At 35.6% G+C, this 27,898-nt stretch overlaps 4 protein-coding genes across 21 annotated transcripts; 1 reads left to right on the forward strand and 3 right to left on the reverse strand.

The window, feature by feature from the left end:
* Positions 1-1,646: 1,646 nt before the first annotated feature.
* LOC144566985 (uncharacterized) lies at positions 1,647-6,018 on the reverse strand. Of its 17 annotated transcripts, none has more exons than XM_078317001.1 (8): positions 5,726-6,015; positions 5,072-5,161; positions 4,778-4,957; positions 3,852-4,019; positions 3,302-3,469; positions 2,926-3,060; positions 2,154-2,305; positions 1,647-1,898 (listed from the first exon to the last, which is right to left on the reverse strand). In XM_078317001.1, exons 1-7 carry the CDS (start codon positions 5,871-5,873, stop codon positions 2,169-2,171), a joined length of 1,026 nt encoding a protein of 341 aa, XP_078173127.1. In that variant the 5' UTR covers positions 5,874-6,015; the 3' UTR covers positions 1,647-1,898; positions 2,154-2,168. The 17 variants fall into 17 exon arrangements, with proteins under 17 accessions (XP_078173127.1, XP_078173124.1, XP_078173123.1 ...); XM_078316998.1 differs by having other exon boundaries at positions 2,926-3,063; positions 5,726-6,014; XM_078316997.1 differs by having other exon boundaries at positions 5,072-5,164; positions 5,726-6,014.
* A 15,024-nt stretch (positions 6,019-21,042) lies between these two features.
* Positions 21,043-22,612, forward strand: LOC144567375 (uncharacterized). The gene is made up of 2 exons (XM_078317500.1): positions 21,043-21,655; positions 22,071-22,612. The coding sequence occupies exons 1-2, from the start codon at positions 21,058-21,060 to the stop codon at positions 22,460-22,462; spliced, it is 990 nt and encodes a 329-aa protein (XP_078173626.1). The 5' UTR covers positions 21,043-21,057; the 3' UTR covers positions 22,463-22,612.
* Positions 22,613-23,901: 1,289 nt separating this feature from the next.
* Positions 23,902-26,185, reverse strand: LOC144567374 (uncharacterized). Of its 2 annotated transcripts, XM_078317499.1 has the most exons (4): positions 24,719-26,184; positions 24,543-24,614; positions 24,290-24,395; positions 23,902-24,193 (listed from the first exon to the last, which is right to left on the reverse strand). In XM_078317499.1, exons 1-4 carry the CDS (start codon positions 26,036-26,038, stop codon positions 24,186-24,188), a joined length of 1,506 nt encoding a protein of 501 aa, XP_078173625.1. In that variant the 5' UTR covers positions 26,039-26,184; the 3' UTR covers positions 23,902-24,185. The 2 variants fall into 2 exon arrangements, with proteins under 2 accessions (XP_078173625.1, XP_078173624.1); XM_078317498.1 differs by lacking the exon at positions 23,902-24,193 and having other exon boundaries at positions 24,200-24,395; positions 24,719-26,185.
* A 290-nt stretch (positions 26,186-26,475) lies between these two features.
* LOC144567578 (late embryogenesis abundant protein) lies at positions 26,476-27,512 on the reverse strand. Its single transcript, XM_078317741.1, has 2 exons — positions 26,967-27,512; positions 26,476-26,849 (listed from the first exon to the last, which is right to left on the reverse strand). The coding sequence occupies exons 1-2, from the start codon at positions 27,309-27,311 to the stop codon at positions 26,589-26,591; spliced, it is 606 nt and encodes a 201-aa protein (XP_078173867.1). The 5' UTR covers positions 27,312-27,512; the 3' UTR covers positions 26,476-26,588.
* Positions 27,513-27,898: the final 386 nt, after the last annotated feature.

Genomic DNA, 27,898 nt, shown 5'->3' on the forward strand with positions numbered 1-27,898 from the left:
TTACCTAAAAATGGATGTGTTCTTACAAAAATTACTCTGCTAACTATTTTGGTATGTATTAGAATATTTGAGGTGTAACTGTATATTTTGGTGGTTTGTGTATTTGATAACTCAAGAATTTTTTCGAAAACACCTAATATGTATGTAAAAATAGACATATTCCATCAAAGTTTCGCTGGTAATACTTTGTACAAGTTTTAGATATAAATGGAGATAACATTCAGATTTTGTGATTTAATCATGTGTTTAGAAATAAATGAAAACATCTCATATGCATGTATTCTTTTGAAGTTGTTTTCATCATTATTTGTGCAAGTATTAGATGGTATTTGAGGTATAAATGTCAATTGATAGTTTAATTACTTGAAATGACTCCATAACTAATTGAAAGTTCTATTATACATGCAATCAACGTAAACATTGAAAATAACATAATTGTTATTTTTATATCAATGTTTCTAATAATATCTTTAATTAATTGTACATGTATTACATAATATTTTGTGTATAATTATCAACTTTAATGGTTAATTCATTTAAAATAACTCCGATATTAATAAAAAAAAAACTATGTGCAATCATTTGCAGTCAGGGGCGGAGCCAGACTTTCAGACTATGGGAATCAGACGAGAATGGAGGTCCAATATATAAAAAATTTCTGTTGCGAATGAAGATCAAATGTACACTACATATAGCATTTTACTCTTAACTATATAGAAAATAGAGTATAAATACAATTTTTTTTTTAAATAAATGAGGTCAATTGACTCCATTTCTTGAGGTGGCTCCGCCCCTGTTTGCAGTAGTGGCAACAAACAGAGCCGAGTTGAGTTAAAAGTTCAAACTCAACGGATAGTTGGATACTAGAACAAGTCATATCACGAGTCAGCTCGTTAACAGCTCTTTCCTACTGTGAGTTGCATAGGGAATAAAGTTTTTCATTAATTTAATGTTGTGAGTCACATATAGACCACAAGTTGATTATTTTATTTTTCTTTACAACGAGCTTGATTTTATGATGGACACAAATAGAAATAATAAAAATGACAAAAAATAGATTCATGTACTTCTTGCAACTAGCTGAGAAATAAACTGAACTCAACCTTGTTAATAACAAGCCGTGTTATAATTAAGCAAGCTAATTACGAGGTTTTCTGAGCCGAAATCGAGCAAGCAGTACTAATTTGCACATGTTTTATTTACTTTTAAAATAATTATTTCTTTAAAAAAAATATATATATATATTTAATTCGGAATTAAACGAAAACATGCAATCTCCGAAGAAGCTAGCAGCTATATTCTGAGTGCGTATCCTCTGAGATATCTCATATTTTGCATGACCAACGTGTCTGGTGCCTATTCGGAGATAATGCAGGGACCAATATTTTGAGCTTTGAGATTCGTGCAGAACGTATTTGAACATTTGAGATTTTCTAAAAAGTCACACAAAATATGAGATATCTCATATTTTGCGTGACTTTTTGGAAAATCTCAGATATTCAAATATATATGTTCTGCACGAATCTCAAAACTCAAATAATACCGGCCCCTGCTCCATCTCCGAATAGGCACCGGACATATCAGTCATGCAGAATAAAATATGAGATATCTCAGAGGATACGCACTCTTTGGCATGAGACATGTCAAAACGTGAAAAAATATTAATGGGTAATCTTTGCCCAGAAAAATGTACTTGATATATCACGGTATCGGTGAAATACCAAACTTCTTAGAAAAATAAAACTCTGCAGCATATCCAGCTCCATGCCTTTTGCATTAACACCTCTGTATCTATACATAAAAAAACCCTCCGGTAAACTGTTCACTGATTTTGCAAGCTATGTCCCAGAAACTTTTACGATTACTAAACAATGAAATTGATATCTGAATTTTTATTCCTGCAAAACAAAGACAAACACCAGCATTAGAACTCATCAACAATTAATCACAAAAGATAAAATCGTGAAAGCCTACCACCCCCCCCCCCCCCCCCCCCCCCCCCCCCCCCCAACCCCCCTTCTGTTTAAAATTATAATTCTATTCAATTTGAAATTTTATTCAAGCTTTGGCACTACTTTGTTGGTAACAACCTTCTTGTAAGAAAAGTCATTTACTGTAGAAGAATATATTAAACAAAAAAGCCATTTACATACCTAGAAGAATGGTACCTATCTTTGCATTTTCTCAAAGCAGTAGTTGTTGCATTTATGGTAGGGATTAGATGCATTTACACAATCTGGTTGCACGCCTTCTCTTCTTTCCACACTTTGAACCTTCCCTTTGCTTTTTCTTGATGTAGACGAGTCTATGAAAACAACAAAACTAACTAATTATGACCACAGAAAGACAAATTGAGTTTCGCCATCCATTGTTGTTGGCAGTTTTATGATCAAAGGTCCCTTTCACCCTTCAAATATGGCCCTTTCTAATTTATCCACTAGCAACATAACAATGGAGGAATTATACAGCAGCACTAGTCACTAAGAAATAATTCTTTCTTACTTCGTAACGGCAGCTAAAGACCAGAGAGTTGTTTAGTCTCGATTGTTGACAATCAGTTTAAAATGCACTCTTTCTGCTGTATATTATATTAAAAAAAGTTCCTTGATAGGTATTCTTCATACTGCTCATTCATCAATACAGCAAACCATCAAGCATCAAGGCAGCCTTTTCACCTCGAACAAATACAGGTTTTCAAACTACAATTCCAACTGCCATCACGGTCACTGAACTCTCTTGTTGGAAAAAAAAAGTACTGACATGGATGAAACTGAGTAACAAGTATAAGGACGAATTAAGTGCTCCCCTTACTATATCCGAAAAAAATTAAGTGGTGCATGCCAAGAAAAACAGCACCAAAAGTCAAAAAGCAGTAAAATAAACCCTAAAAGGCTTGTTTGAAAATGGTAAGAACAAAGTATTAACCTGGAGTATTTGGCACAGTATGATGGCCCTCCTGTAATTTTTTAAAGCAATTGTCACTGCATTCATGGTACGGGTTTGATGCATTGACACACCTTGGATCTACCTTCCCACTATCTCCCAGCTTTCTACTACTTGCTGCTATAAGAATAGAACAAGAAGGATGGATTTATCAAAAGGTGCTTAATTACAATGCAAACCCCACACTTCAGGACTGACTTTGCACTTTGCACTTTGCACTTAGCAGATATAAATGAAAATCCCTTTCAACCAGCTTTGCAAACAAATTTACATGCCCTTATTTCTATGGATAATTTCAAGAAATGAAAAAAAAAGCATAAATGAATACTAATAAAATAATTATTGATACAGTATGTACCACTCGACGAGCGAGAACTGCGGGAGAATAGATGGGATGGAGATTTAGCTTTATCTTTTTGATCTGTTAGATGGAACTTTGAGCGACAGTTATCAGTACACTCATGGTATGGGTTGGAAGAATTGGGGCACCTAGGATTGACTTTTCTACTTTCTCTTGAAGATCCCTCTGCCAGAAATATTGCATTAAAAATGGTCAATAGAACAAGAATAATTATAATATATGGAAATCGAAAGACAAAGAATTTTTTTAAATGCGCAAAATATTTAAGCAAAATTTGTCTTGGCTGTAGTCACTGGGATGACTAGGTCAGAAGTTAAAACCTATTACCAATAGCAAAAACACCAAATACTGTAACCCGAAAACCCCAAAAGAGGTGGTTTATCATACACTGTGATGAGGAATGTATGTGTGCTGATCTAAAACCAAATGACCAAAATGAATCAGGAGAAGCAAGAAAAAACCATAAGTAATCTTGGCAGTATATCAATACTCATGTTTTACCATAATATTAATGCAAAAATAGAGAAATTGTTAATATAGTTTGTACCACTGGATGTGGGAGAACCGTGGGGGATTATTGGGAATGGATACTTAGTTCCCTCTTCTCTATCTGTTTGACCAAACTTTGAGCGACAATTGTCAGTACATTCGTGGTATGGGTTGGAAGAATTGGGGCACCTGGGGTCAACCTTTACACCCTCTCTAGAAGAACCTGCTACCACAAATTTGAATAAAACGATGGTCAAATAGAAATAATAGTTTTACTAACACAGAAGTGAAAAGGAAGAAAATCTTTATATGTGACAAATATGAACATGTTTTTCTCCAAGTCAATTACTGGATCTTATGGACTTCTCCCTTTCACACATGATTACCAAGGCCATGAGTTTAAACAGTTTAAACCTGGATTTATGTCATTATAGATTTAAATCTTGTGCATTACCCCTTTCACACATACAAAGTCTGTAAGAACTGATAAAGTGAGAAAGAAATAGTAACCAACTAGTTGCTCAAAACACTAAAGCCAACATTGACAAACTGTAATGATGCATGCAGGTGTCCTAATTATCTTGTCAGTAAATTGGACCATCATTGATAGGGGTGCAAATGGGTCGGATATTATCCGACCATGTCTGAAAATTTAATACGGATATCCGAATATCCGTGTGGATACCGATACGGATATGGTTTTAAATTTTAATTATCTGTATCCGAATAGTAGATATATACAACATAGTTTAATATATATTATGAAAAAAATTATGTTGTTTACTATTATAAAAGGCAGATATCTGTATCTGTATCCGGTTAATATCCGATCCGTATCCGTATCCGTCTAATATCTGATCAGTATCCGTATCCGGAAAATAAAAAGGATACGGATATGGTTTTACCACTATCCGATCCATTTGCACCCCTATTCATTGAACAGTCCTAGTGACATGATATGAAAGAAGGTAAAAAAAAAGAAACCACTGGAAGAAGACCGAGAATGACGGGATCGGAAGGAAAAGGGAGACTTAGGAGCATCATCTCTTTTGATCTCTCTCATCTTGGTTAAGCAATGGTCGGTACACATGTGGTACGGGTTCGATGCATTGGGGCACCTTGGGTCCACTTTTTTGCCGCTTTCACTTGCAACACTTTCTTGCACTGCATGTCAAATTATTTAACCAAAATTACTCAGATTTAATAGACATGCTCGCATATAAATCTTTTAGTATTAGTGGTTCTTTTTTTGTAGAACTAATATAGAAGAGTACTCACAAAATACATATAAAGGCAGGCCTCCTGATCCTTCTTTACCCTTCCTATGGCGCCTTTGCTCTGCATCAGTTTTATCTCCCCCATTTTGGGCTGCTAAAAAATACAATTTCAATTAGCACGCTATCTAATTCAAAGATGAAAACAAATGAAGAAAAGGTTTCCAACAGACAAGCAATTTCCTACAGACATGTTGCCATTTGAATAAGAGCCAATGATTTCGATTTCTTCAAGAGCACAAAGGAAAAACAAATAAAGAAACACATAAATATCACCGGATTAAAAAAAACATGGGAATCGGGGATAAGATACCTTTGCGCATATTCTTGATTGGTCCTAAGAAATCAAATAAAGATCTTGTACTAGTAAGTTTCACCCCTAGCTGAAACCAATTGCACTAGTACTTCAATTGGAATTGTACTAGTAAGTCTCAATTTATATTTTCTTCCATGCGAAGCATTCTGCGCCTCTAAACCCACGGAACCAATCGCTGATACTTATTTATCAATTGATTTCAAGAAAACACCAGTGCTAAAAGCTCAACAACAAGCAACCAGAGCTCCCAAATCTCAAGAAGTAATATAATAATATAAGGAACCAGAACCTTCTATAATAGAGCGTCTCTGTAAACCAATTAGTAAAAAAAAGGGAAATAACCTGGTTTAGGTGAGATGTCTCGAGAGGAGATGTGGGGACCGCCATCAGAGGAGTCTGGTGCGTTGTAGTTCACCTTTCTGTGCTCTTGTACGGTCGCCATCGCCACTTCTTCTTCAATTTCTTCAATCTCACACACTTGATCCCCCATAGCTTCTCGTACAGTATGCCGCTTCTACTCTTATTTTTCTATTTCCCTTTTTTTTTGTGAGGGTTAGGAGAAAATTCGTTTCCCCCTTTTCTTATTTTTGCTTTCTGAGGAAAGCTTCTATTAATATTCTTTCTCGGTGAAAAAAAAACAGAGAGAACGCAGCCAAAGAGAATTTGTTGGGAAATTTCTGTTTCCAGTGTAGAAGGGAGAAAAACAAAAGAAGGGCAAGCCGCATCCTCTCCGTTTAATTTATTATTCGAGAGTTCCGTAGTAATCTTTCTGTGCCAAGTACAAAAATTATGAAATCTAACGTTTCTTATTTTTCCAAGTAGTAAAATGGATCTCAGGACTGGAGAGGGTACTAGCAAAAAAGACGGAAAATTCAAATCTATTTACATGAGCCCGGAACATAGGTATATGGTGACAATTAATAGTTCTACTGAGAAAGACCTGTGGGTCCCAGAATAAGCTAATGGGCGGTGGAGAAGTTTGGGTCGGGGACCAGGTGCACGAATCCGTATCCTCTCAGGTATTGCAAAGGATCACCTTCACTTTACGGTTTGAGATTAAATCTCAACCAGTTTAGGATTCGGGTCACAGTAGGGGCTGTATTTTTGGGCTTTGAGATTCGTGCCAAGTTAAAAAGAACGGTTGAGATCTAGTAATTGTAAAAGATTCCCTTATCAGGTATTGGAGAGGATGTGAATTCCAGGTGCACACAGGTCAGAAACGACGTTCCAGCCTTCGTCTCTTTTGTTCTCTCTCACAGTCTTACGTACGTTTTTTTCTTTTCTGATTTCTATTATTTGACAAGGCAATTGGCTGCTAACGCACGGTTGAGGGTTGATGTCGCTACCCGTCTAGAACAATGGCAAAGAATATATTTTCTAATTTCCACAGATATTGGTAACTTAATGTTGTTCATATATAATTGGCCGGTTCTTGAGTAAACAATGTACGCGATGGTTATTGACGTCATCGCCACCACAGAATAGACCAAGAGCATCTCTGTGATTAGAGTTGACTTTATTAACCGAATCAGTAATCTATAAATTCAAATTCAAATTTACTAAATCAGTAATTTAATCATTCTCATTAAAATTACTTTCGGAATATTCATTCTGCAGTTTCAATTTCGTTGATAATTGATTTTTAAAATTAGCAAGAGCACTTGTAAAAAAAAAAATACAGGAATGCAATTTCAATGTCGTTGATAATTAATCTTTACAAATACAGGAATGATATGCTCGTATCATTTGCAATTATTGAAACTTTGCTAAATTAGCAACTAGGTGCCAAGCCTCGAGTAGCTTCACCCGTTTATTTAATTATTTTATAATTATATATTTATTTTATAATCAGATGATCAAGGTGTCTTAGAACATTAAGTGCGAATAAGCAGCAAACTTAACTTAACGCAAATTATCCTGCATAGATTTTTTAACTAAATTTTGAAAAAATAAATAAAATGAGTGAAATTAAAATCAAATGATATATTTAAAAACGTCTAATTAAAAATTCTCAATGAAATTATACAATTAATTGTTCATTGTAATAGCTATCCAAAAAAATATAAATAGAATATTAAAAAAAAATATGATTTAGAGACCCTAAGAGCATCTACTTCCCTGGTAATATGAGAGTTTCTAATATGATGCGACAATTTCTAATCTAGTTTCAAGGATGTAGGAGAGTTTCTTATTTGTAAATTATGCAGAAAGTTTCTTATTAATAAACTGTTGATAAACTCCATGCTAGTGATAACGTCAAATTATATAGCGAAAATTACTACTTTAAATACAGAAAATGGCGAAAATAGGTATGCAAAGTATCTATTTTTCTAAATTATTTACTGCAACCGCGTTTTTAGGCTATTTTGGCAGGTTTTGGAGAAAGTTGCGTGTTTAGCCCAAAAATGGACCTAAAATGTCGTATTTAGGTTAATTCTGAAGATAGCATCAAAATAGGGCATTACATGGAGCATGCAACACCTCACACGAAGTGCACAACATGCAAAATGGTGAAAAACGCAAAAAAAATCTGCTAAGTCAGGAGCCCTGTGGCTAGCAGCTATGCCGCATGTGACTATGCATGACAATCCGCAGAGCCTACAGATTCAATCTGTGGACTGTTTTGGTTAAATTAAATCTCATCCATTGATGCAAATTTTGAGCAGTCCTTCTAGAAGAATGTGCCTACTGATGACTCGAAATGAGACTACTAACTTTTAGTATATATAAAAGAGTAGAACTAGGGTGTTCTTAAGCTCACCAAAGTGTTTGGTGAGCTTAACTCCAAAACCCATCAAATAGGTTTCAAATGACGAATCTGAACCATTAAAATCCACCTACCTTACGAGTGATGCGTCTACATGTGAAAATTTTAAACATTCGAATTAATTTAGTATAAAGTCAAGCGATCAAAAAGCGTTCAAAAAATGAATCCACTAAAATTAATTTATTAACCTTCTAATTTAGACAGATTGACTTTATACTAAATTAATTTGAATGTTTAAAATTTTCACATGTAGACGCATCACTCGTAAGGTAGACGGATTCCAACAGTTCAGATTCGTCATTTGAAATCGATTTGATGAGTTTTGGAGTTAAGCTCACCAAACACTTTGGTGAGCTTAAGAACACCCTAGTTCTACTCTATATAAAATATATACTTAGTTACCCTAATGCTACTCTGTTGGATTACAAGCGCATAATCCTACCATGTAGTAGTGTCGGGTGTCGATACACATGGATAGATCTTAGTAATTTAACAATACTAACACTAGTCTAGGTTCTTTGGTTTAGTTGGGTAATGTGTATACTTAATAAAATAAATAAATAATAATAATAATAATAATAATAATAATAATAATAATAATAATAATAATAATAATAATAATAATAATAATAATAATAATAATAATAATAATAATAATAAGTGCAGTTTGATTTTACAGTTTACTCTGGAAAATTGATAGGTGGAGATGCTAATTTTTGTAAACCAAGTTTAGGGAGCCTCTAGGGTTTTGGATGAATTCATTCTAATTATCTCAATACATATTTATGGTACTCATGTCTACCTGTATACAACCTTATGACACTATCGCATACAACCTCACATATGACCTTATGTCATTATCGTATGCGATATAGACCACCCCGCAGAGCAGAGCCGCATACCGGTACTGTTATTCTCTACTGATGCTTGGGTTCAGTTCTATGCGTATTTGAAAGGTTCTCCGACTCTAAGGTCGGCTTGTGGGGGACAATTCAGATTATCACAGAATATAATGTAATTAAACCACTCACACTAACCTAATTAATTATATTCTCTTATTACTCGCTAAGCGATAACCTTAAACCCTATTCATTGCAAGTAATAAATAAATTCATAATTATACTTCGACATGCTATCCAATCTATATCCTGCCAAGGGAGCCCACTGGGTTCTAACTCTAATCTTTGAACTGCTGCTAAGCCTCGTTAGCCGAAGTGTTTATAGTACTTGTATCCCATCTCACACCGATGTACAGTGACTTAACACCTATAGGTATCTGGAGGACATTGGCATATAGTAGACAGAACTATGTATGCAAGGACATATTTCAATAACATTCTAATTATAATGAAATCTCAAATAGACATAAAAGAAAAATAAATATTATAGTAAATAGATAAATTAGAATTCATTACATCCATCCATAGAGAGGAAGGGCTTAGCTACTCAAAGCCATGACAAAATAAAAGAAGTAATAAAAGAAAGACATAACCTAAAACCTAGAACACCTCTTCCATGGATGACTCCTTCTTCTTTCGCCTTGGACTTCAAGCACCTCTTCTTCTCCCGACTCTAGAAACGCAATATTATGCTCTAAACTATGGACTTACACAACTAAAACATGCACACTAATTCCTATTACAAGAGGAGTTTATATAGTCTTTCCTAAAGGTGTGGAGTCATGGAGATCATAGGAGAACATGGGTGGCAAATATAGTCTTTTATGTTATATTTGGAGCGTTAACAATAGACTTCAATGCATAACAAGGCCTGCCACGTCTGAAAATTCGTCCTTCTAGAAGGTTGCTGTCCAACGGCCGAGATTTCATCCAAACTAGACAGTCCACGGATCCAATCTGTGTGCCCTTACAACATAGACCTTTATATCGCATGCAGTATAGCTGAGGCCGTAAGGCACTATACTGTTAGGTTTTGGTGCTACCAAATACCGTTTAGACTTAAGCTGTGGAAAGACCGTAAAACAAAAAAAAATTACTTCTAACTCAAGCCGTGAATTAAAAGGGATATGCCGGAAAGACCAAATGTGAGTTCCTTCACAAGTCTTTCATTGCAAAGACCCTTTTAATCCTTTACAGATCTACCCTTTGATTGATTTCTAAAACTTTAATCTACTTATCAATTGAATATATTAATATAACATTTATACCTCGTTTCCAAATTCATATTCGAATGCAGATCGAGCGAGAAGAGCGACTCAAGGAATGACTTATCTCGGAGCACCAGACATCTGATGCCTCTATCAGTTATCCATCAGGACTAACCGGAGAGCGGTTTATTTTTTTTGCTAGAAATACCGTAAATAGCGGGATTTAGCAAAAACACTATTCATCAGGAAAAGGCAAAAACACGTAAACATGAACTTGCAGTTATTCAGATTCACTAATAAGCAAAAAACTAAAATATCATAAAATTCAGGAAAACACTATTCACCGATCCTGTAAATCTACTAATCAACAACCCGAAAGACTATACGTGGATTATGTATAACTATCTTTTCTAACCTGAAACATTATTTGGGAGAGAAACCGAGAAAAAGAGAAAATAGAATACCGAATCGATTCGGTATGAACTCATAAATTAGTAAACTTCTCTCTACGCCTCACCACTTATTTATAGGCACTAGGGTCGGTTGGGAAATGATTGAAATGCCCTTGGTTGTGGCAGTTTCAAGAGGAAGAAGCAAATTCAGGTTTTTGCACTTTGACCCAAAATCGATTTGAATTGTTTTGGGCTTTTGCACTTGGGCTTTAATCATTAATGAATGCTTAATTACTAATGGAATTTCGGCCCAAAATTTGGTAAGACGGTTTAAATCCCCTTCCAGTGCGGCTAGACCACCCGCACTGGATCTAAGTGCGTCCGCACTCTGTAAGAAAACCCTAGGCAATAGTCAAGTACCCAGTGCGGCCAGACCACCCGCACTGGATCTGAGTGCGTCCGCACTCTGTCAAAACCAGCCCAAAATTGTCCAAGTACCCAGTGCGATCAGGCCACTCGCACTGAGAGTCAGTTCGTCCGCATTAGGCTCGGGAAAGGTCAGAATTGCACCAGAATATAATCAATTAAGCTTAGTGCGGCCAGACCATCTGCACTGAGAATCAGTGCGTCCGCACTCAGCCTATATTCATCATAATTTCACAAAATTTTAATTTTTCCTAATTGTTGGACAAATGGAGCGCAAATCTAAGAGGACCAGGTCAGGAAAAGGGAAAGGTCAAAGCAGTAACCAAGAACCTCAATATCCACTCGCCCTACCCTTAAACGATGATCAAAACATCATGAAGAACCTTTTGGAATACCAATGAAACCTCGAACCATCCCGGTGGATTTACATATACACCCTTCAGACATTCGGACTCACAGCCACGATACAAATGCTTACCGAGCGACTTGGGCTGTGGGACTTCCTATGTGATGAGGTCCCAACTTACAAAAAACCTAACCATCGAATTCCTCTCCTCCTTTGAATTCGATCGGGCCTCAAGAACAATGAGCTTCAACCTTGGGGGATTCCATCATCAGCTGCACACCACCAAACTTATGATAGGTCTCGGGCTACCGACCGAGAATGTCAAAGAAATGTGCACTACCCTCCGGTTCTTCAATGACATAAGTGAGCACCAATTCCGCGTCCTCACTTGCCACCACAGCAACCACCCGAGCTACAAGCCGCCGCCGCCGCACAAGAAGGTGCCGCTCAACCACAAGGGGGCCCGACAATGCAACAAATGTGGGAGTTCATGCAAAACATGCAAACCTCCATCAATGACTTGCGACTCCACATAGACAACCGCATGGACACTTTCGAGCACCGTATGGATGAGGTAGAGGTCGAGTCAGCCGTGGCAAATTACTATGCTCGTGAGGGAGTAATGCACAACGACCCCGAGTATGAGGATCAGCCATCCACACCGCTCTACCAAAGAAGAGCCGCTCGACGGAGGGAGCAAGAGTTGGCAAGGGAGCACGAAGCAGCGACAGCTGCTCAAGCCGAATAGCAAGCGGCTGCAGCTCAAGAAGGGGAGCAAGATACCGAGGAGGAGGAGGACGAGGACGGCGAGGACATGGACGAAGATGAGGATTGATAGCACTACCACCACCAGTAGCTAGTAGAGTATATCATGTTTCTTCTATTTTCTTTTTTTAGTTTACTTTAAAGCATTAGGGACAATGCTTAATTTAAGCTTGAGGGATGGGAAGAAATTGTATCGGCATGCATGTTTATTTTTCAGTTTTTTTTTCGAAAACTTTTAGGATTTATAACCTTATTTTTTTACTTGACCATGAGTATGATTTGTGATTTTGAACTTAATTGCTTGAGATTGCGAATTTGTCAAGATGTTTTATGAGGTTATGGAAAATAGAGTCTTGCATAATTGGACTTAATTGTTTGAAAATGCATAAAGTATAAAATCATGTTTAATTTTTGTGTTAAAAGTTGGCAAAAAATAAAACTTTTGATAAATTTGAGTGATTGACGGAAATTATAAATTTTGATGCAAATTTTAACAAATTTTTGGTAATACCCTTGGAATAATTGGAAATAATCACATAATTTGGCGAAAAACTTTGTGGAAATAAAGATTTAAGAAAATGAAAACTTAGGGATTTAAATTTCTTTTCAAAATTGCAACTTATATGCGGAAAACGAATTTAGAAAGATCGGGATATCCATAGGTATGAATTAATACCTAAGGATGTGTGTATTCATGATATTATGCAAAAATGTTGAAAAATTATTCAAAATTAAAATTTTTAAAAAATAAAATAAGATTCCTCTTGCTTATGTTACGGCGACATGACGTACTTATAGCAATGAATCATTGACACTTTGCTCCGCTAATTTGCCCGATAAAATGACCAGGTTCGCACTAAACATGTGAGTTCGTGTCATGGAAGGGTTGAACCAAGAGCATGCAAATGCACTTTTGAATTAAAACGGTTAGGTATGGATTAGCTACCTATAACTAACCGGTTTTGTACTAAGGATAAAGAATTATAGTGTCATAAAAATAAAAGCAACAAAAGAAAATGAAATTTTGCAAATATCTACACACGAAGTCCCCGATTTTTCTAACCTAAGTTTGATTCAAGCTTGGGGGAATTTAAAAGGAATTTCCGCAAATAAGAGTTCAAATCTTTGTAACGAGTTTAGATATCCAAAGTTTACAAATTCTAATTCTTTAAGAAAATGAAAGTTAGAGTAATCAAATTGTGGGGTGAAGCATAATTAGCCAATGGTTGAACTTTAGATTTGTAAAAAATTACATTGAGATTTTTAAATTTGGTCAAGGTCATACAAATTTTTCAATTGAAGAAATATAGTTGATATGAGGTTAATTTGAGATCGAATTGTAGTCCAAGATTAGATGTTGCTTGGGGACAAGCAAGGTTCAAGCTTGGAGAAATTTGATAAGTATAAAATATATACACATTCGATCTAGATTTTATTATAAAAGCAATACCAAATATCATGTATTTTGAATAAAAAGTGATTAGAATACACCTAGAATCAAGTTACTGCAGTTGTTTGGCTTTAAAATGCAGGAAAAGATGAAAAATGAAGAAAAAGGCTCTCAGTGCGGGTCATCCATCTGCACTCAACAGTTAAGCCAAATTTCCAGCATCACAGAGCCTCAGAAGAAAATGTCCGAGCGTAATGCGTTCGTACTCATTCTCCAGTGCGGGTCACCCATCCGCACTCAAGACTTAAACCGATTTCAGGAACTTTGGAACAGCACAGAAAATCATCTAGTGCGGGTCATCCACCCCACTAAAATCCAGTGCGGACACACTAAGGATATTTTCGCAGAAATTGCAGAGTTAAAAAAGGAAAGATTGGATCCAGTGCGGGTCATCCATCCACACTCATCCTCAGTGCGGACGCACTGGACCCGTAGACATCCAAAATTACACGGTTTCAACACGGTTTCTATTTTTAGCGCACCAAGGACGTGTTTTGATAATCAAATGTGGACAAGGCAATTTCGGAAACAATCCAAATATAGCACCCACTAACTCCACTTCCTAGCCTCTTAATTGGGCATAGCCCTTAGCTATAAAAGAGGAGGTTCATTCACATTCAAGACACAACTCTCATCTCTCTCTCTCACCCTTGGTGCATGTCCATTTCCATAAAATACAGCGATAAATCTGCAGCAATTTCTAGAGTTCCAGAGGTTTAGGTCAATGCATGAACTTGTTTAATTGTATCTTATTCGGATATTTGTTTTTGTTATGATTGTTTTATGGGATTTGATTGTTAATTTCCGTGATTTATCATTTGTATTAATTACATAATTAGTGCTTGAATTGTAGTTATCCCGTTTTGGATTTGAAAGAACCAAAATTGACTATGATCAATAGGATAGTACCAAATTATGAATACAAATACCCTAGGTTTGGATTAGGATCTAACCAATTTGTAATCTAAGCCGAAACTACAGAAATTAAGGTTAGAGATTTGGTGAAGGACCTAACCGTGAAGCCAAACCCTAATTAGGACATCTCAAATCAAATCAGATATTGGTATGATAGACTTTATCATGAAATATCAATGAGAGACTAACAAGAGCTTATGGTCTAGGTAGCTAGGGTGAAGGACCTAATCGTGAAATCCGAATTACTTAGACACGTTATTAATTCACGAAAATGACTCTTAATGACATATTAGGTTAGCAACCTCATCAAATCATACATGAACTTAAACAAATACCGAATAGATGGAATTATCAAGGGATTGTAGACCGAATACCCCTAGATCTCCTCAACTAGAAAGCAAACCAACCTTTATTTTATTTGTTTTTATTGTTTTAAATTCCTTTCTTCGGGTATTGAACCCAACTTTAAGATTGTTAGAACAAAACCCCCCAATTTACTTTTATTTCCTTTTATTTTCTGAAATTAATTATTAAAGTTTAAGCCTAGTCTCTAAACGTACTCCTTGTGGTTCGACACCCTAAGTACTACATAGATAGGTTGTGCGCTTGCAACAAATCTTTCTTTGGATATTAAGGATAATAAATTTAAAGGCATAAAAGAATATAATCCAAGCATAATTCCGTATCTCCAAAATACTCATCAATAGGAGCTAATCGGAGAATCTTATTGATTAATTATAAATTGATTATAATTAATATTAAGATGATTATAATTAATTATTCGTGTTATAATAAAATTATAAATGTCATATAAGATGACAAGCAGAAACAAACGGTTAATTTATAAACGTGCATGGCACGTTGTATAAAAGTTACCGAAACAACAACCGCAAGAAATATAATTATTCAGAATAATTATATGGATATTAATTGAATTTGGGCCGAGAGCATTTTGGTCTTTTCACATGTCGTCCTTATCCACATGACATGTCATTGTTCTTATCCAACCAAAGTGCACAAAACCAAATTGAACACCTCCATGGCATTCTTGTAAATATGCCGAACTTTGGGGGTATTTTGGTCATTGGCCGAACCTCCTCGAATGCCTATAAATAGAGGGGTGGGGGTAGAGAGAAGATCACTAATTTCTGAGATATCGAATCGATTCGGTAATCTATTTTCTCTTTTTCTTGGATGCGATTATTACGGGATCCGGAAATAATATATTTGCGAAAGTCGCAGTATTTTTGTTTTTGCTTATTAGTGAATCGTAATAACAGCGGGTCGTAAATATTGTTATTTTGTCCTTTTCTCGATGAATAGTGTTTTTGCAGAATTCTGCGATTTACGGTATTTCTAGCAAAAGAAATAAACCGTTCTCTGGTTAGTCCTGGTGGATAACCAATAGAGGTATCAGACGTCTGATACTCAAAGGCGAGACGTTCCTCATATTCGGTCTTCTTGGTCGGCTGCATTCTAATTGAAATTTGGAGACAAGGTATAAATATGTTATATTAATCTATTTAATTTGTAAGTAGATTAAAGTTTTATAAATCAATTATGGAGTAGATCTGTAAAATGATTAAATTGGGTTTTGATGTCAAAGGAATACTGAAGGTGGACCGCTTTGGAAAATATCATGACATACCTCGTTTAATCCTTGACTTAAGTTAGAAGTAAAAAAGAAAGAAAAAAAAATGCAGGTACTGTTGTTCCGTACTAGGAGAACAATTTGTTACAACTTACGACTCGTCTCAATTAGGAGAAAAAATAATTTTATTTAAAACTTTTATATTCATGTTCAGGTGTTGAGTTCATGGCGACGAAAACGGAAAACCTCGTTGTCTATGTCATTTAAGTTGTCAAACAACTTCAATAATGAGTTTTCAACCGAAAGTTTCTCAAGCAAGTGGTCAATGCTTCTAGAAAGGTCAGTGAAAAGAAAAAAAAAACACACGAAAGCGTAATGCAACTTAAAGGGTGACATTTAGTTGATGTTTGTTTCCCACTGACAAGGAAACATGTGGTTTTTAGTGTTTGGAAAAATAAAATTTTGAACTTTTCAAAGTAAAAAAGTTAATTTTTAAAATTTGCAATTTATGAAAAATCAAGGATTACAAAAAAAAACCTATGTTTTGGATCTTAGTTACAACTGTTGAAAGAGGAGATAAGTATCCACCTCTTTTTATTTTTTGGCTTATTCTGTAATTATCTCATTTACTGTAGGATGTGCATGTATCTCCCGTTGCTTCCTTACTCTATGTTAAGGTTTTAAATAGCGTGTTATAGCGGCGTTGTTTTCAGACCATAAAAACTATAATGCTATTAGCGCTGTTTTTTTAATCAGTCCGCTATGACGCGATAAACTCTATTTAAACATTTTCTTTATGTAATATCAATCAATAACTAATTGTGGAGACCGCACATTTGGGGTGTCAATGATACCCTTTTAGCCGTTTACCCGACCCATACTATATTCGATAAGGTGAGTATGGGTAATGATTTTTTTTCGTTAGCTTATTCAGTATGGGTAAAGATTTTTTTTTTGTTAGCTAAACGGATAAGGATGCGGGTAAAGTCTATTTCGTACCCGTTACTCTATAGGTTAATTATATAAAATATAATAATATGATAATGTTTAATTATATAAAATATTAAACATATTATTTTTATTTGTATCTCTTGTTCTTTAATCAAATAATTAAATTTGTTGGAAGATATATTTTTGTTTTTGAATTCTCTTGTTTTATAAAAAATACAATTTAGTCGAAATTGATTGTACATTTATTTTTTTATTTTTTATTAGTAATACCGTTGCATATGTGTGAAATAAATGAGTTTTGATGTTCTATCTGTAAAATATAATAAAACTAATTATTATAGTAGTATTATTCGTTATTCACCTGCTATTGTTTCGTTACCCGATAATTTTAACGGGTAAGGATAGGATAGGATAGGATAAGGTCAAATTTTAATGGGTAAAAGTAGGGTATGGGTATGAAAATGCTTCCACTCTACCTGTATCGTACTCATTGACACTCCTACTGCACATTAACTGTACATCATTAATTACCTGAAATATCATCTAATATTTAAAATTTTTACAACTGACGCGCACAAATATGAATACATATGCCAGTTGGCATTCTCCGTAATTGAGGGACCCACATTTTTTTTTTTTTTTTTAGAATAACCTACAAATTTTATTTGATTTAATTGTGGAAAGGGGAAATTGAGCCAAGGGCCCAAGAGGCGACTCATATATAACCCGATAGAAAGCAGCAAATAACCAGGAACACCAAAGGCCGTTTAGATTCTCTACAATAAAAAAAAGTTACGCGTTAATATCGTGTAGAATCTCATAAAAACGGAAAGACACGCATGACGTGTCCGAGGCTCTCCGACACGCATCGACGAATAAAGCAAGGGACAGATTTGCAAAATATTTTCAATTAATTAAATTTACATATATAACTGTTTGTTGTTTTCAAGCATATTCTATCCTAGCAACTCAAATGAATTTCTAAATGACCGTTAATTAATTTATAAAAATTAAAGACTCTAAAGTTTCTAATAAATTTTTACATCTCTAAAATAAATTTTAGAGTTCTATTAAATCAAATCAGCAATAAATTAAAAAGGAGAAATAATTTAAGTAACTTATTTGATATGTGTAGAGTTTATAAATAGTTTCTTAATTTAAGAAACACTCGCACATTCTTGAAATCAAAATAGAAGCTGTTACTTCATATTAAAAAAATCTAGTAATACCAAGAATAGAGATGCTCTTACATTTTAGTTTATTGAGGAACAGATATTTCCAATTTAAATTAGTTTGATAGCTTCATTAGCTTTTAATTCGAGTTTAATTGGATGGCTTAATAACAAATTAATTTAAAGGTAAGCAAAATCGCACAAGCAGGATTTCTTTTGCAGCGCTCCTACTGTGGCAAAATGCGAAATTATTTTGAAGAAGATTTAAAAAAAAATGAAAGAATGATTATAAGTGGTTTATGAGTTTATCATATGTAAGTGGTCCAATTGGTCCAATTAACGAAAGTGCCCGATAAAGGCCTCATTTTCAGAGACAACGAAGGCCTTAAATTGAAGGGCCCAAAATTCCGGTAGAAACTAGAAAGGTAATGTTTTCTTCAGTTTTTCTCCCAAAGGAAAAAATAAATGTTATTGAGTGCGTATCCTCTGAGATATCTCATATTTTGCGGACCAACGTGTCCGGTGTCTATTCGGGATAGGGATCCTCTAAAGTAACTCGATTTTGGATTTTTGATTGGAATCGTTCAATTCAAATTCTTCGCTTGAGATCATTTTGGAATTTAGATTCGTTGCTTGGGATGTATGCGTTCAACTTAGAATGAATTGTCACGGCTTTGAATCGGACGGTCTCGATCTAAAACCCTAAAATCGGGTTACTTCACTGGATCTGAATGCATCTATTTGGGGATGGCACATGGAGCCAGCATTATTTGAGGTTTGAGATTCGTGCAGACAATTTGAATGGTTGAGATTTTCTAGAAAATAACACATGATACGAGATATCTTAGAGGATACGAATTCAATGTTATTCGGTCACTGAATCCAGATAATACCAGTGTTGTCGTACTGCCAAGTGATTAATCGGAAATAATTGGAAATAATTGGCTATAATCAGAAATAATCAGTCAATTAGCCAGAAATATTAATTACGGTTTGATCACAGCCAATAATTAATCGGCTAATCAATCGATCTAAACGGTCATTTTTTACAACACTGGAAGCTTAATCCCACAACAATAGTTGAACAGATTTTATCTCTTACTTTCTATAAAATTGATGCAGGCGGAAACGGTTAGGAGGTCAACGAGATGTTCAACTCAGTGTTGTAAAACAAAGTCCGTTTAGGCCGATTAATCGACTGATTAGTTGTTAGCGGTAATTAAATTATTATAAATTTTTTCGACTAATAGGCCGATTATTTTTTATATAGTCGATTATTTTTAATTAATTACTTGACAGTGCTCCGTCTGTCCGACAACCGCATATCGTTATTTACAACACTAGTTCAACTATTTAATTTGTTTTGTGAGAGTTGAACTTTGTTAACACAACAATTTCAAAATTATCAAATATATAGACAATTTTATCCTTATTTTGTTATTGCTATAGTATATCTTATTTAATTATGTAATTAATACTTTCTTTATTTATTTTAATAATTATGATTTCTTTTATTTCTAAAATCAAAATATCTCACCTCTAGATTCATTTCTTTTCTTACGGAACATAAAATTTAAAACTCATAATTAATTACAAGAAAAATCAATTTATCAATCAACAGAAAGAAAACTTTTTATTAAATTAACAGATAATAAATAGTAGATTTTAATAATTGAAATTATCTGATTTAAAGATAAAACTATCAACGCATTCAGTTAAAGGAGCTTGATAATTGTATTTGAAACAAAATCTCCGAATACATCCCAAGTAGTTTAACGGAAAAAATATTCCAATGTTATCTAACTTTTATTTCCAGCATTAATATTCAAACATGATTGATAGCTTCATTAACTTTTAATTCGAATTTAATTGGATGGCTTAATATATTTTATTTATTGAGAAGGATTAAAATACACCACTGGTTTTGTGCTCTAACCATACCCTACGTCTCTATCTCCGTTTACAAAGTTCAAACAGTCGATCCGAATTGTTCATCTTGTTCTACATATTAAAATGTGCTTAGAGACCAAATTTTATATTTTTTGAAATTTTTTTACTATTTTTTTAAATAGGTACAAGATGAACAATTCGGATCGACTGTTTAAACTTTATAAATGAAGATAGAGACGTAAAATATAGTTAGAACACAAAACCAATGATGCATTTTAATCCTACTCTTATTTATGAGGAGGGTTCAAATGCCTCCATGTTTTTGTGCCTCCATCATGTCTCCATTTCTCTCCATTATTTTCAAAGTTCAAACAGTCGATCCGAACCGCTCAATCTAACCTCCATACTAAAATATGTTTGGAGACCAAATTTTATATTTTTAGGAATTTGTTTACTATTTTTTTAGATAGGTACAAAATCAGTAAATCTGAACCATCTAAAAACAGTATTTTTGTACCTATCTAAAAAAATAGTAAAAAAATTTCTAAAAATATAAAATTTAGTCTCCAAACATATTTTAGTATGGAGGTTAAGTTGAGCGGTTCGGATCGACTGTTTGAACTTTGAAAACGATGGAGAGAGATGAAGGCATGATGGAGACACAAAAACATGGAGGCATTTGAACCCTCCTCCTTATTTATTTATTACTTTCAAGTTTCAATTATTAACTTCTGATATTCGAAGTGTGCTCAGTGCTCACTGTATTAAAATCCCACAGCACATCTGCATCGGCGGTGACCAGTGGACAGTAGTCGGCGTGTGGCCCACCGGTCAGAAAAAAATAAAATATCCGGGGCCACATTTTCCAACGGTCACATCCACGCCGACTCGGAGTGTTGCTAATGCTAGCTATCCAGGAGTATCGCCGCACCAGCAACCATCCCAACTCACTCTCCGTTCACACTTCTCACTCCACACTGAAAGGGAAAAATCAAAGACAACCCACACTTCTCTCCTGCGCTTCTACACTCTCGGCCGCAATCCAATCCAATCCAAAAAAGGGCGCAAGGATGGACAAATCGGCGGTCGATGCCATTATCGCTGAGGCGATGGACGCGTGCGCACTTGACCAGATCGCTAAACTCAACACTGCCCATCTCTCCCTCGACTCCTCTCTCCCCTCCGATCTTGAATCGCGTTTCAGAAAGCTCAAATCTTTCCCTGCTAAAACCGCCGCCTCTCCGGCCTTAACTGCCACCAAATCCCTCAATTTTGGGAAGGAGAACAATGCACCCGCACCTCCACCTTCTTCCGTGCCGATCGTGCCTTCTACTCTTACTGGAAGCGACGACAAGGCAACTGCCTCTGCTTCTCCAGTCACACCACGAGCTGGAAAGCAGATGCCGAATGAGACTCAGACGGAGTTCAAGCTTGGAAATGGCGTTCTAGCTGGAGAAGAAATGAAGTCAAAGAAGCCTTCTCTCCCTGATTACAACTTCGGTGAGTAGTAAGATTTCCCTCTGTGGTTTGCTAAAGGACTCTGATCAACCATGTAGCATCTAGAGAAAGAAAAGAAATATACCCATTATAATTTGCGTGCAACTTATATCATATTATTGCAATTGGAAACAATTTGTGCCAGGTTCTCTTTTTGCGAGTTCTAGTTTGTCGAGGACCCTCCTTATCCCTTAATTAAACCAAAGAATTGCTATAAAATAATGAAAAATGTAGGGCTAATTTCCCTAAGTTGTCATTGTAAACCAGTAATTTGACTAATTTTAATCAATTTCTGTTCAGAGTTTTTGGAAACGAGAATATCCTATGAGCTGAGTAGTCAGTATCTTTTCATTAAAGATGGAAAGTTTAACCACAAACTCTGAAGCTTATTTCTGAAGCTGTGTTCTATGTTATGCAGGATCAGGGAATTCACCCTCTAAAAGGAGGGACCGGTCGCCGGGCCAATCACCAATGGATCGTCTGGGTTGCTGCTTCTTTTTGTCACCAAAAAAGACCATGAGCACTACTCCAAAGAGTAAAGGAGAAGATGGAAATGGTCGAACAGTTGGTAACATGGATCTTGGTGAAGTAGAACTCGATGAACTGTTGGATAATCATAAATTTCTTGTAGATATAAAGGAGCAGCAGAAGAAACTAAAGAAGGCGCTGAAAGAGCAAGAGAAGGTTAGTAAAGAGGCAGCCAAGCTGGTGAGTTGGTCCAAACAGGCATCGGCCAGAATGAGAGTAAATACTGACGAGTTGTTCAGCGACGAGGACGATGATGAACTTGGTGGGACCCACTTTCACTGAGCCTGGATGCTCGCTTTTAGAAGGCCTTCAGTCACTGTTTTTCTTTTTATTGATTTTAATTATTATTTTCCTTTGTTTGGCAATAGCATATCGTTTTAATTAATATAGGTCTATATGGAGAGAGAGAAATGCAAGTTGATAGGGTTACAATTTTACAATACATGGAAATATTATAAATCTTAAATGAACTTTAGAAAGAACAACTAAATCTCTGGTATTATTAGAGTTTATAATATGATGTAGTAATCTCTAATCCAATTTCAGGAATATAGAAAAGTTTATTATTTAGAAATTATGCAGTCTTTTTTTTTATTAAGAAATTATCTATAAACTATACACTAGTCAAATGATTGGCTCAAACTATTTATCATTTTTAATTTATTGCTGATGTGACTTAATAGAACTTTAAAATTAATTTCAACGAAGTTAGAGTTTAGAAATTTTAGAGACTTTAATTTTTAAAAAATAGTTAATAGTTATTTAGAAACTCATTTGAATTGTTGTTTAATAGTTATTTATAAACTCATTTGAATTGTTGAATTGCTGGTTAATAATTATTTAAAAATTCATTCGAATTGCTGGAATGCAGATGCTATGGGATTAAAAAAAAAAAAAGGTTGGTCATCTATATGCTTTGATTACTTTTGGTCAAGAAAGCTGGTGCATTTTAGTACTTCCTTTTTGCAGATAATATTTGATATCGCCAACTGCTCTATTTTTAAAAAAAAAAAATTAAAGACCCTTTTTGTTCTTCTAAAATTTTACCTTTCCAGCCGCTCTCATTCTGAGCTACCGTTAGCTGTCTTTGTTCAAACCTACTGGCTACATTTTAAAAAAAAAACGTCCATTAACTTAAATCAATTAATGAAAGGTTAATATCAATTAATAAATGACATCATTCAAGGAGTTGTGGCAAGCCATCTTTAGGTCAGAATCTGGAGCTGATAACTAAATGCTTACCTATGTGCATTCCGCTCTGAGATTAACATGGCAGAAATGATGTCGCTAGCATATATAATAAAACACACAATAATTCAAACTGTCATAATTTCACGTCCCAAATTGATATAAACAAACAACTAAGAATTAGACTACAGGGCAATGCATAGACCAATATGCCGATGCTATTGCTCCAAATCTTGGTTTTTGAGATTCAAGTGGTTATCTACATATCAAAATCTTCCAGCAAATGAAATTGCAAATCTTTTAGAATTTTCTACCTTGTGTTGATATGAAAAAACTATTCTTATGGGATGGTCTAGAATTTTATAACTAACAATTTTCTCTCTATCCAAGAAAAATGAAAAGAATCATAAAAATGTAAAGTCGGTGTTCCTACAATATCGTTATATGGATTTGATATATGGATCAAATGATGAGTCCATATCGACCATTTGAATCTCAAAATCGAAATTTGAATATCGTAGCATTGGCCCATCGGTGCTATGCATAGCATGAAGATTTAATAAATAAATAGATGTGATTCACATTGTATTAATATGTGAGATCAATCTAGCATTTACATTGTAGCTTACCACTCATCAAGAACTTGCTTTCTACTACTGTATATGAATCAACGCATACTTGCAATACCAGATATAATCTTTTGAGAAGAGTTTCAAAGACACTTTGTACCAAACACAATTGTAAAAGATACTTTGTATTTGTTGATACCATCCCATGCCGAAAGGAACAAGTGAAGAGTGGGGCTTCACAAAATCTTTCAAACATCTGCAACAAAAGAAAACCAATTGGTTTTTCAATTTGTTCTCGTGCTAAGAGGAGAGAACGTATGCAAGACAGAGAGTATGCGAGGGAAAAACTCACATCCCTGTTTTTGATGTAAAATGAGGGAAGCATCTTGTAACATTTCCCTTGCTTTTCTGTCTGGTGTGCATCCAGCTGACTCCATCTCTTTGTATAACTCAGGGACCTGATAAACATATGGGTGCAATTTCATTGGTTAAATTATCTTTACACAAAAAAAAATTATTATAAAGGACAACTGAACAAAACTTTTGATGCTCACGGTTCAACATGCAACATTCAAATTTAAACATTTGGTGAAAAAAATAGCAACCTTTGCATATAGTTTGGCTCTAACAAATGCTTTCATAATGGTAGTGTAGCTAACCACATCCGGGCTAATACCCTGAAAAAATACCAGTTCGGTATGCCATGATATATGATCAATTAATAAAAAAAATAGAGAAAGAGAAAGAGGTAAAAGAAAGAGGAAAAGCAAAGGCTACATACAGCGTCCTTGATATGTTGGAAAACAGCAAGTGCCTCTAAGTGCCTTCCGGCAATACTAAATGCATTCATTAACAAATTTAGCATCACCAAATTAATCTCATGGCCTTCAGCCTCCATCAATTCCAGCACTTTCACTGTTTGTTCGCAAAGACCATGCTGTGCAAAGGCATTTGCAAGTGCACAATAGATGCTGGGAGAGAGCACTACCCCTTCTGATCTAATCGCAGCTACACACTCCTCAGCATTCCTAAACCGACCATATTGCCCGTAAATATCAACCAATATTGCAAAAATGACCCCACTTTGCCAATTCCCCCTTTTTCGCATTTCGTCAAATAAACTCCTAATCATGTTCCATTTTCCTTGCTCCCCTAACCTGCTAATTATTGTGAGAAATATCTTTGGATCCGGGTGCAGGCCTTGTTCTTGCATTTCCCCAAAAAAATCAATAGCCCGTTTCAGATCTCCACCTTTACAGTGCCACTTTATTAGAGAATTCCAAGTAACAATATCTGGTTTCATACCCCTGTGTTGCATTTCCTCAAACACCTTGACTGCATGCCCCAATTGTCCAAATTTTCCTAAAGTGTCAATAATCCAATTGTAAATTCTTTTATCAGGGTCAATCCCCATCTCATCCATCTCCATCAGCAGCTCCATTGCTTTCTTCCACATGCCATTGTCCCTATATAGCTTGATTACTCTACTATATACGAAACAATCCAACCTGATTCCATTTTTCTTCATCTCTCCTAAGACCTGCCATGAGTCCTCTAATCGACCGGCTTTCACATAGGTATCCAAGAGAAGGAGATAAATCTTTCTATTCCTTACAAATCCATCCCTTCCCATCTCAACCAGCAAACTATCAGCTTGGTGCAATTGACCCCTTTTCAAGAAGATACTTAACAGTAACTTGTACACATGGAAATCGATTCTCAGTCCCAAACGCTTCATCTCTAGTAATATGGCTTCAGCCTCGACAGTACGACCCACTTTTGCAAGAGATTTGATTAACATTGAGTAGGAGGAAATGCTGGGGTAAATCCCGGACGCCTCCATTTCTGACAAAATCTGCAGGGAGTGGTCAATCTGGCCGTTGGAGCAATGGTTCTGAATCAGACCGTCGTAGGTTTCCCATGAAATCTCTTCCTTTGTTTGCTGTTTCGAAGGACCAAATTTGGAAAGAATATTCGTTGAGAGGGAGGAAGGAGCTTTTACATGTGCATAGCAGAAGCAGCAATAGTGCGAGCGCTCTTTTGGTAAAGGGCCAAGTAAAGAACTGTTGAAATATTGAGGGGTAGAGGGGGAAGAGATCATGGCGTTTATTGATTTGTTCCACGAATTCTCACTCTCGACTCAAAACTGAAAGTCGGGAAGGACGACGGTGCGGATAGCGAACAGAGAGAGCTCTCGCCTCTCGAGGTTAGTTTGGGTTTCAGAGACTGACGGGACGGTCCCACCCGCAATCCAATTGGGCCGTGAATGATGATATATGTTTCTCATGATTGGCCCATTTATTGACAAAATCTTTAATTTAGCGGAAATCTAAATATCAAATGTTCCAATTATAATTGTATTTTCTTCATATTGCGATTTGCGCATACTTTCATTACTCTTTTATTTTTATTTAAAAAAAAAAAAATTCGTTGTAGCTAAACATCCCTGAATTGTCACCGTAGCCAAACAAAAGATTTTTGAATGAGACGTTTTTTTTGGCGTTTTTGCAGAGAGCAACCGGTTTATCTCCCCTGCAATTCTGCAAACCAAGTAATATAACCACAAGTTTTTCTACAAAAGGCATGCAAAAATAAAAATAAAAATAAAAATAAAAATAAAGAAAGCAAGAAACTGTGCGAAACAAAATGTCCTAGAGTGCTTTTGAAGTGCAGTCGTTGCCGATAGCCGTCCCATTATTGGTAAAGAATTGAAGGCGGCACGAGAGACGCGTCCAAAACTTGACGGAGAGGAATATTCCGACTCTCCACCGAGTCCTCGCCTGCCCATATATACTAAAATCAATTAATCCTCTGTTGACCGCCGTTGCCAGCTCATTCATGGCCCCACGATCGAGGGGTATAGGCGTCGATCTCACCTGGTAGCTCAGCACCAATGAACTGTTCCTGTCAACCTTGCACCCAATTATGCATTATTTAGTTTCATATATAGTACCAAATACACACACACACACACACACTCTAGATATATATAATTGATTAATTTTGCTTGGTTATGATAGGTTACCCACCTCGAAAGGCGTTGCTTGCAGACTCGCGATATCCATGCCACGGAACCTAACACTCAGTGCAACATCAGAGAATCTAGCATCTGCCTTGCTGTTGGTATTCTCTGCAAGTACGGTTACCGACATGTCCACATCCATCGTGCGGAACTCGTCGTAACCGAGATTGTTTAGGTGCGCTGCAGATATGACCAGGTATGGCATCCTGGGCCGATAAATCAGGTACACAGTGAACACCGCTATTCCTGAGATGATCACGGCAGTAGCGAGAATGGTGCAAACAATTGCAACCGTCCATACTGCCGGGTTTGACTGCTGGCCATAATTACTCGTCAGGGGCTTTTGTGACATTTCGGTGTTGTTATAGGATGCAGGTGATGTTCTTTCTTGTGCAATGGCCAGGCATTTGGAGACTACCAACAGTTTTTAGTTGCGATTTTGAGAGATGTTATTTTGCGATGTGAAAGGTGGGTGATGGGGCATAGAAATTCAAAAAGAATATTAATGTTGTTTAGGAAGTTATACATGTAGGTTGTGATCGATGAAAGGTTTGGTATATTCTTTGCTTTGTCATGACTTGGAACTATGCATTATACCATGCTTGTGCAAGTAACACAGCGTGCTCCTTCAGAACACCTCATCTTTGAATTTTATTATAACAAACTTACCATGCATACTTTGTACATGGATGTATTGTTTCTTTTTGAGTAAAATGAATGTATCGTTTCTAAATTCATCTAAATAAAACTTTCGAGTTTTGTTCTTTTGCATATTCAATTGTGTGTGTGTTTTTTTTAATTTATTTAATGTGATAAATTTTTTAATTGAATGCAGAGATTACCATCAAAACTCATAAACCTTATTAAATGAACAATAGTGTAAATATTTGACTTTGATGAGCGAAAATTAAAATTTGAAGATACGAAACAATTTGTGAA

This window comes from Carex rostrata, chromosome 16, assembly GCF_964058835.1.
Source record: "Carex rostrata chromosome 16, lpCarRost1.2, whole genome shotgun sequence".
Taxonomy (NCBI): Eukaryota; Viridiplantae; Streptophyta; class Magnoliopsida; order Poales; family Cyperaceae; genus Carex; species Carex rostrata.

Coding starts and splice junctions, on each gene's coding strand:
- LOC144567375 (XM_078317500.1), top strand. CDS start 21,058: ATGCTAGCTATCCAGGAGTATCGCCGCACCAGCAACCATCCCAACTCA. Junction 21,656..22,070: donor TCTCCCTGATTACAACTTCG/GTGAGTAGTAAG, acceptor TATGTTATGCAG/GATCAGGGAATTCACCCTCT.
- LOC144566985 (XM_078316994.1), bottom strand. CDS start 5,873: ATGGGGGATCAAGTGTGTGAGATTGAAGAAATTGAAGAAGAAGTGGCG. Junction 4,958..5,071: donor CCTGCCTTTATATGTATTTT/GTGAGTACTCTT, acceptor TTTGACATGCAG/TGCAAGAAAGTGTTGCAAGT. Junction 2,306..2,925: donor TACTGTGCCAAATACTCCAG/GTTAATACTTTG, acceptor TTGTTTTCATAG/ACTCGTCTACATCAAGAAAA.
- LOC144567578 (XM_078317741.1), bottom strand. CDS start 27,311: ATGTCACAAAAGCCCCTGACGAGTAATTATGGCCAGCAGTCAAACCCG. Junction 26,850..26,966: donor TGCAAGCAACGCCTTTCGAG/GTGGGTAACCTA, acceptor ATTGGGTGCAAG/GTTGACAGGAACAGTTCATT.
- LOC144567374 (XM_078317498.1), bottom strand. CDS start 26,038: ATGATCTCTTCCCCCTCTACCCCTCAATATTTCAACAGTTCTTTACTT. Junction 24,615..24,718: donor TCCAACATATCAAGGACGCT/GTATGTAGCCTT, acceptor GTATTTTTTCAG/GGTATTAGCCCGGATGTGGT. Junction 24,396..24,542: donor GAGCCAAACTATATGCAAAG/GTTGCTATTTTT, acceptor TATGTTTATCAG/GTCCCTGAGTTATACAAAGA.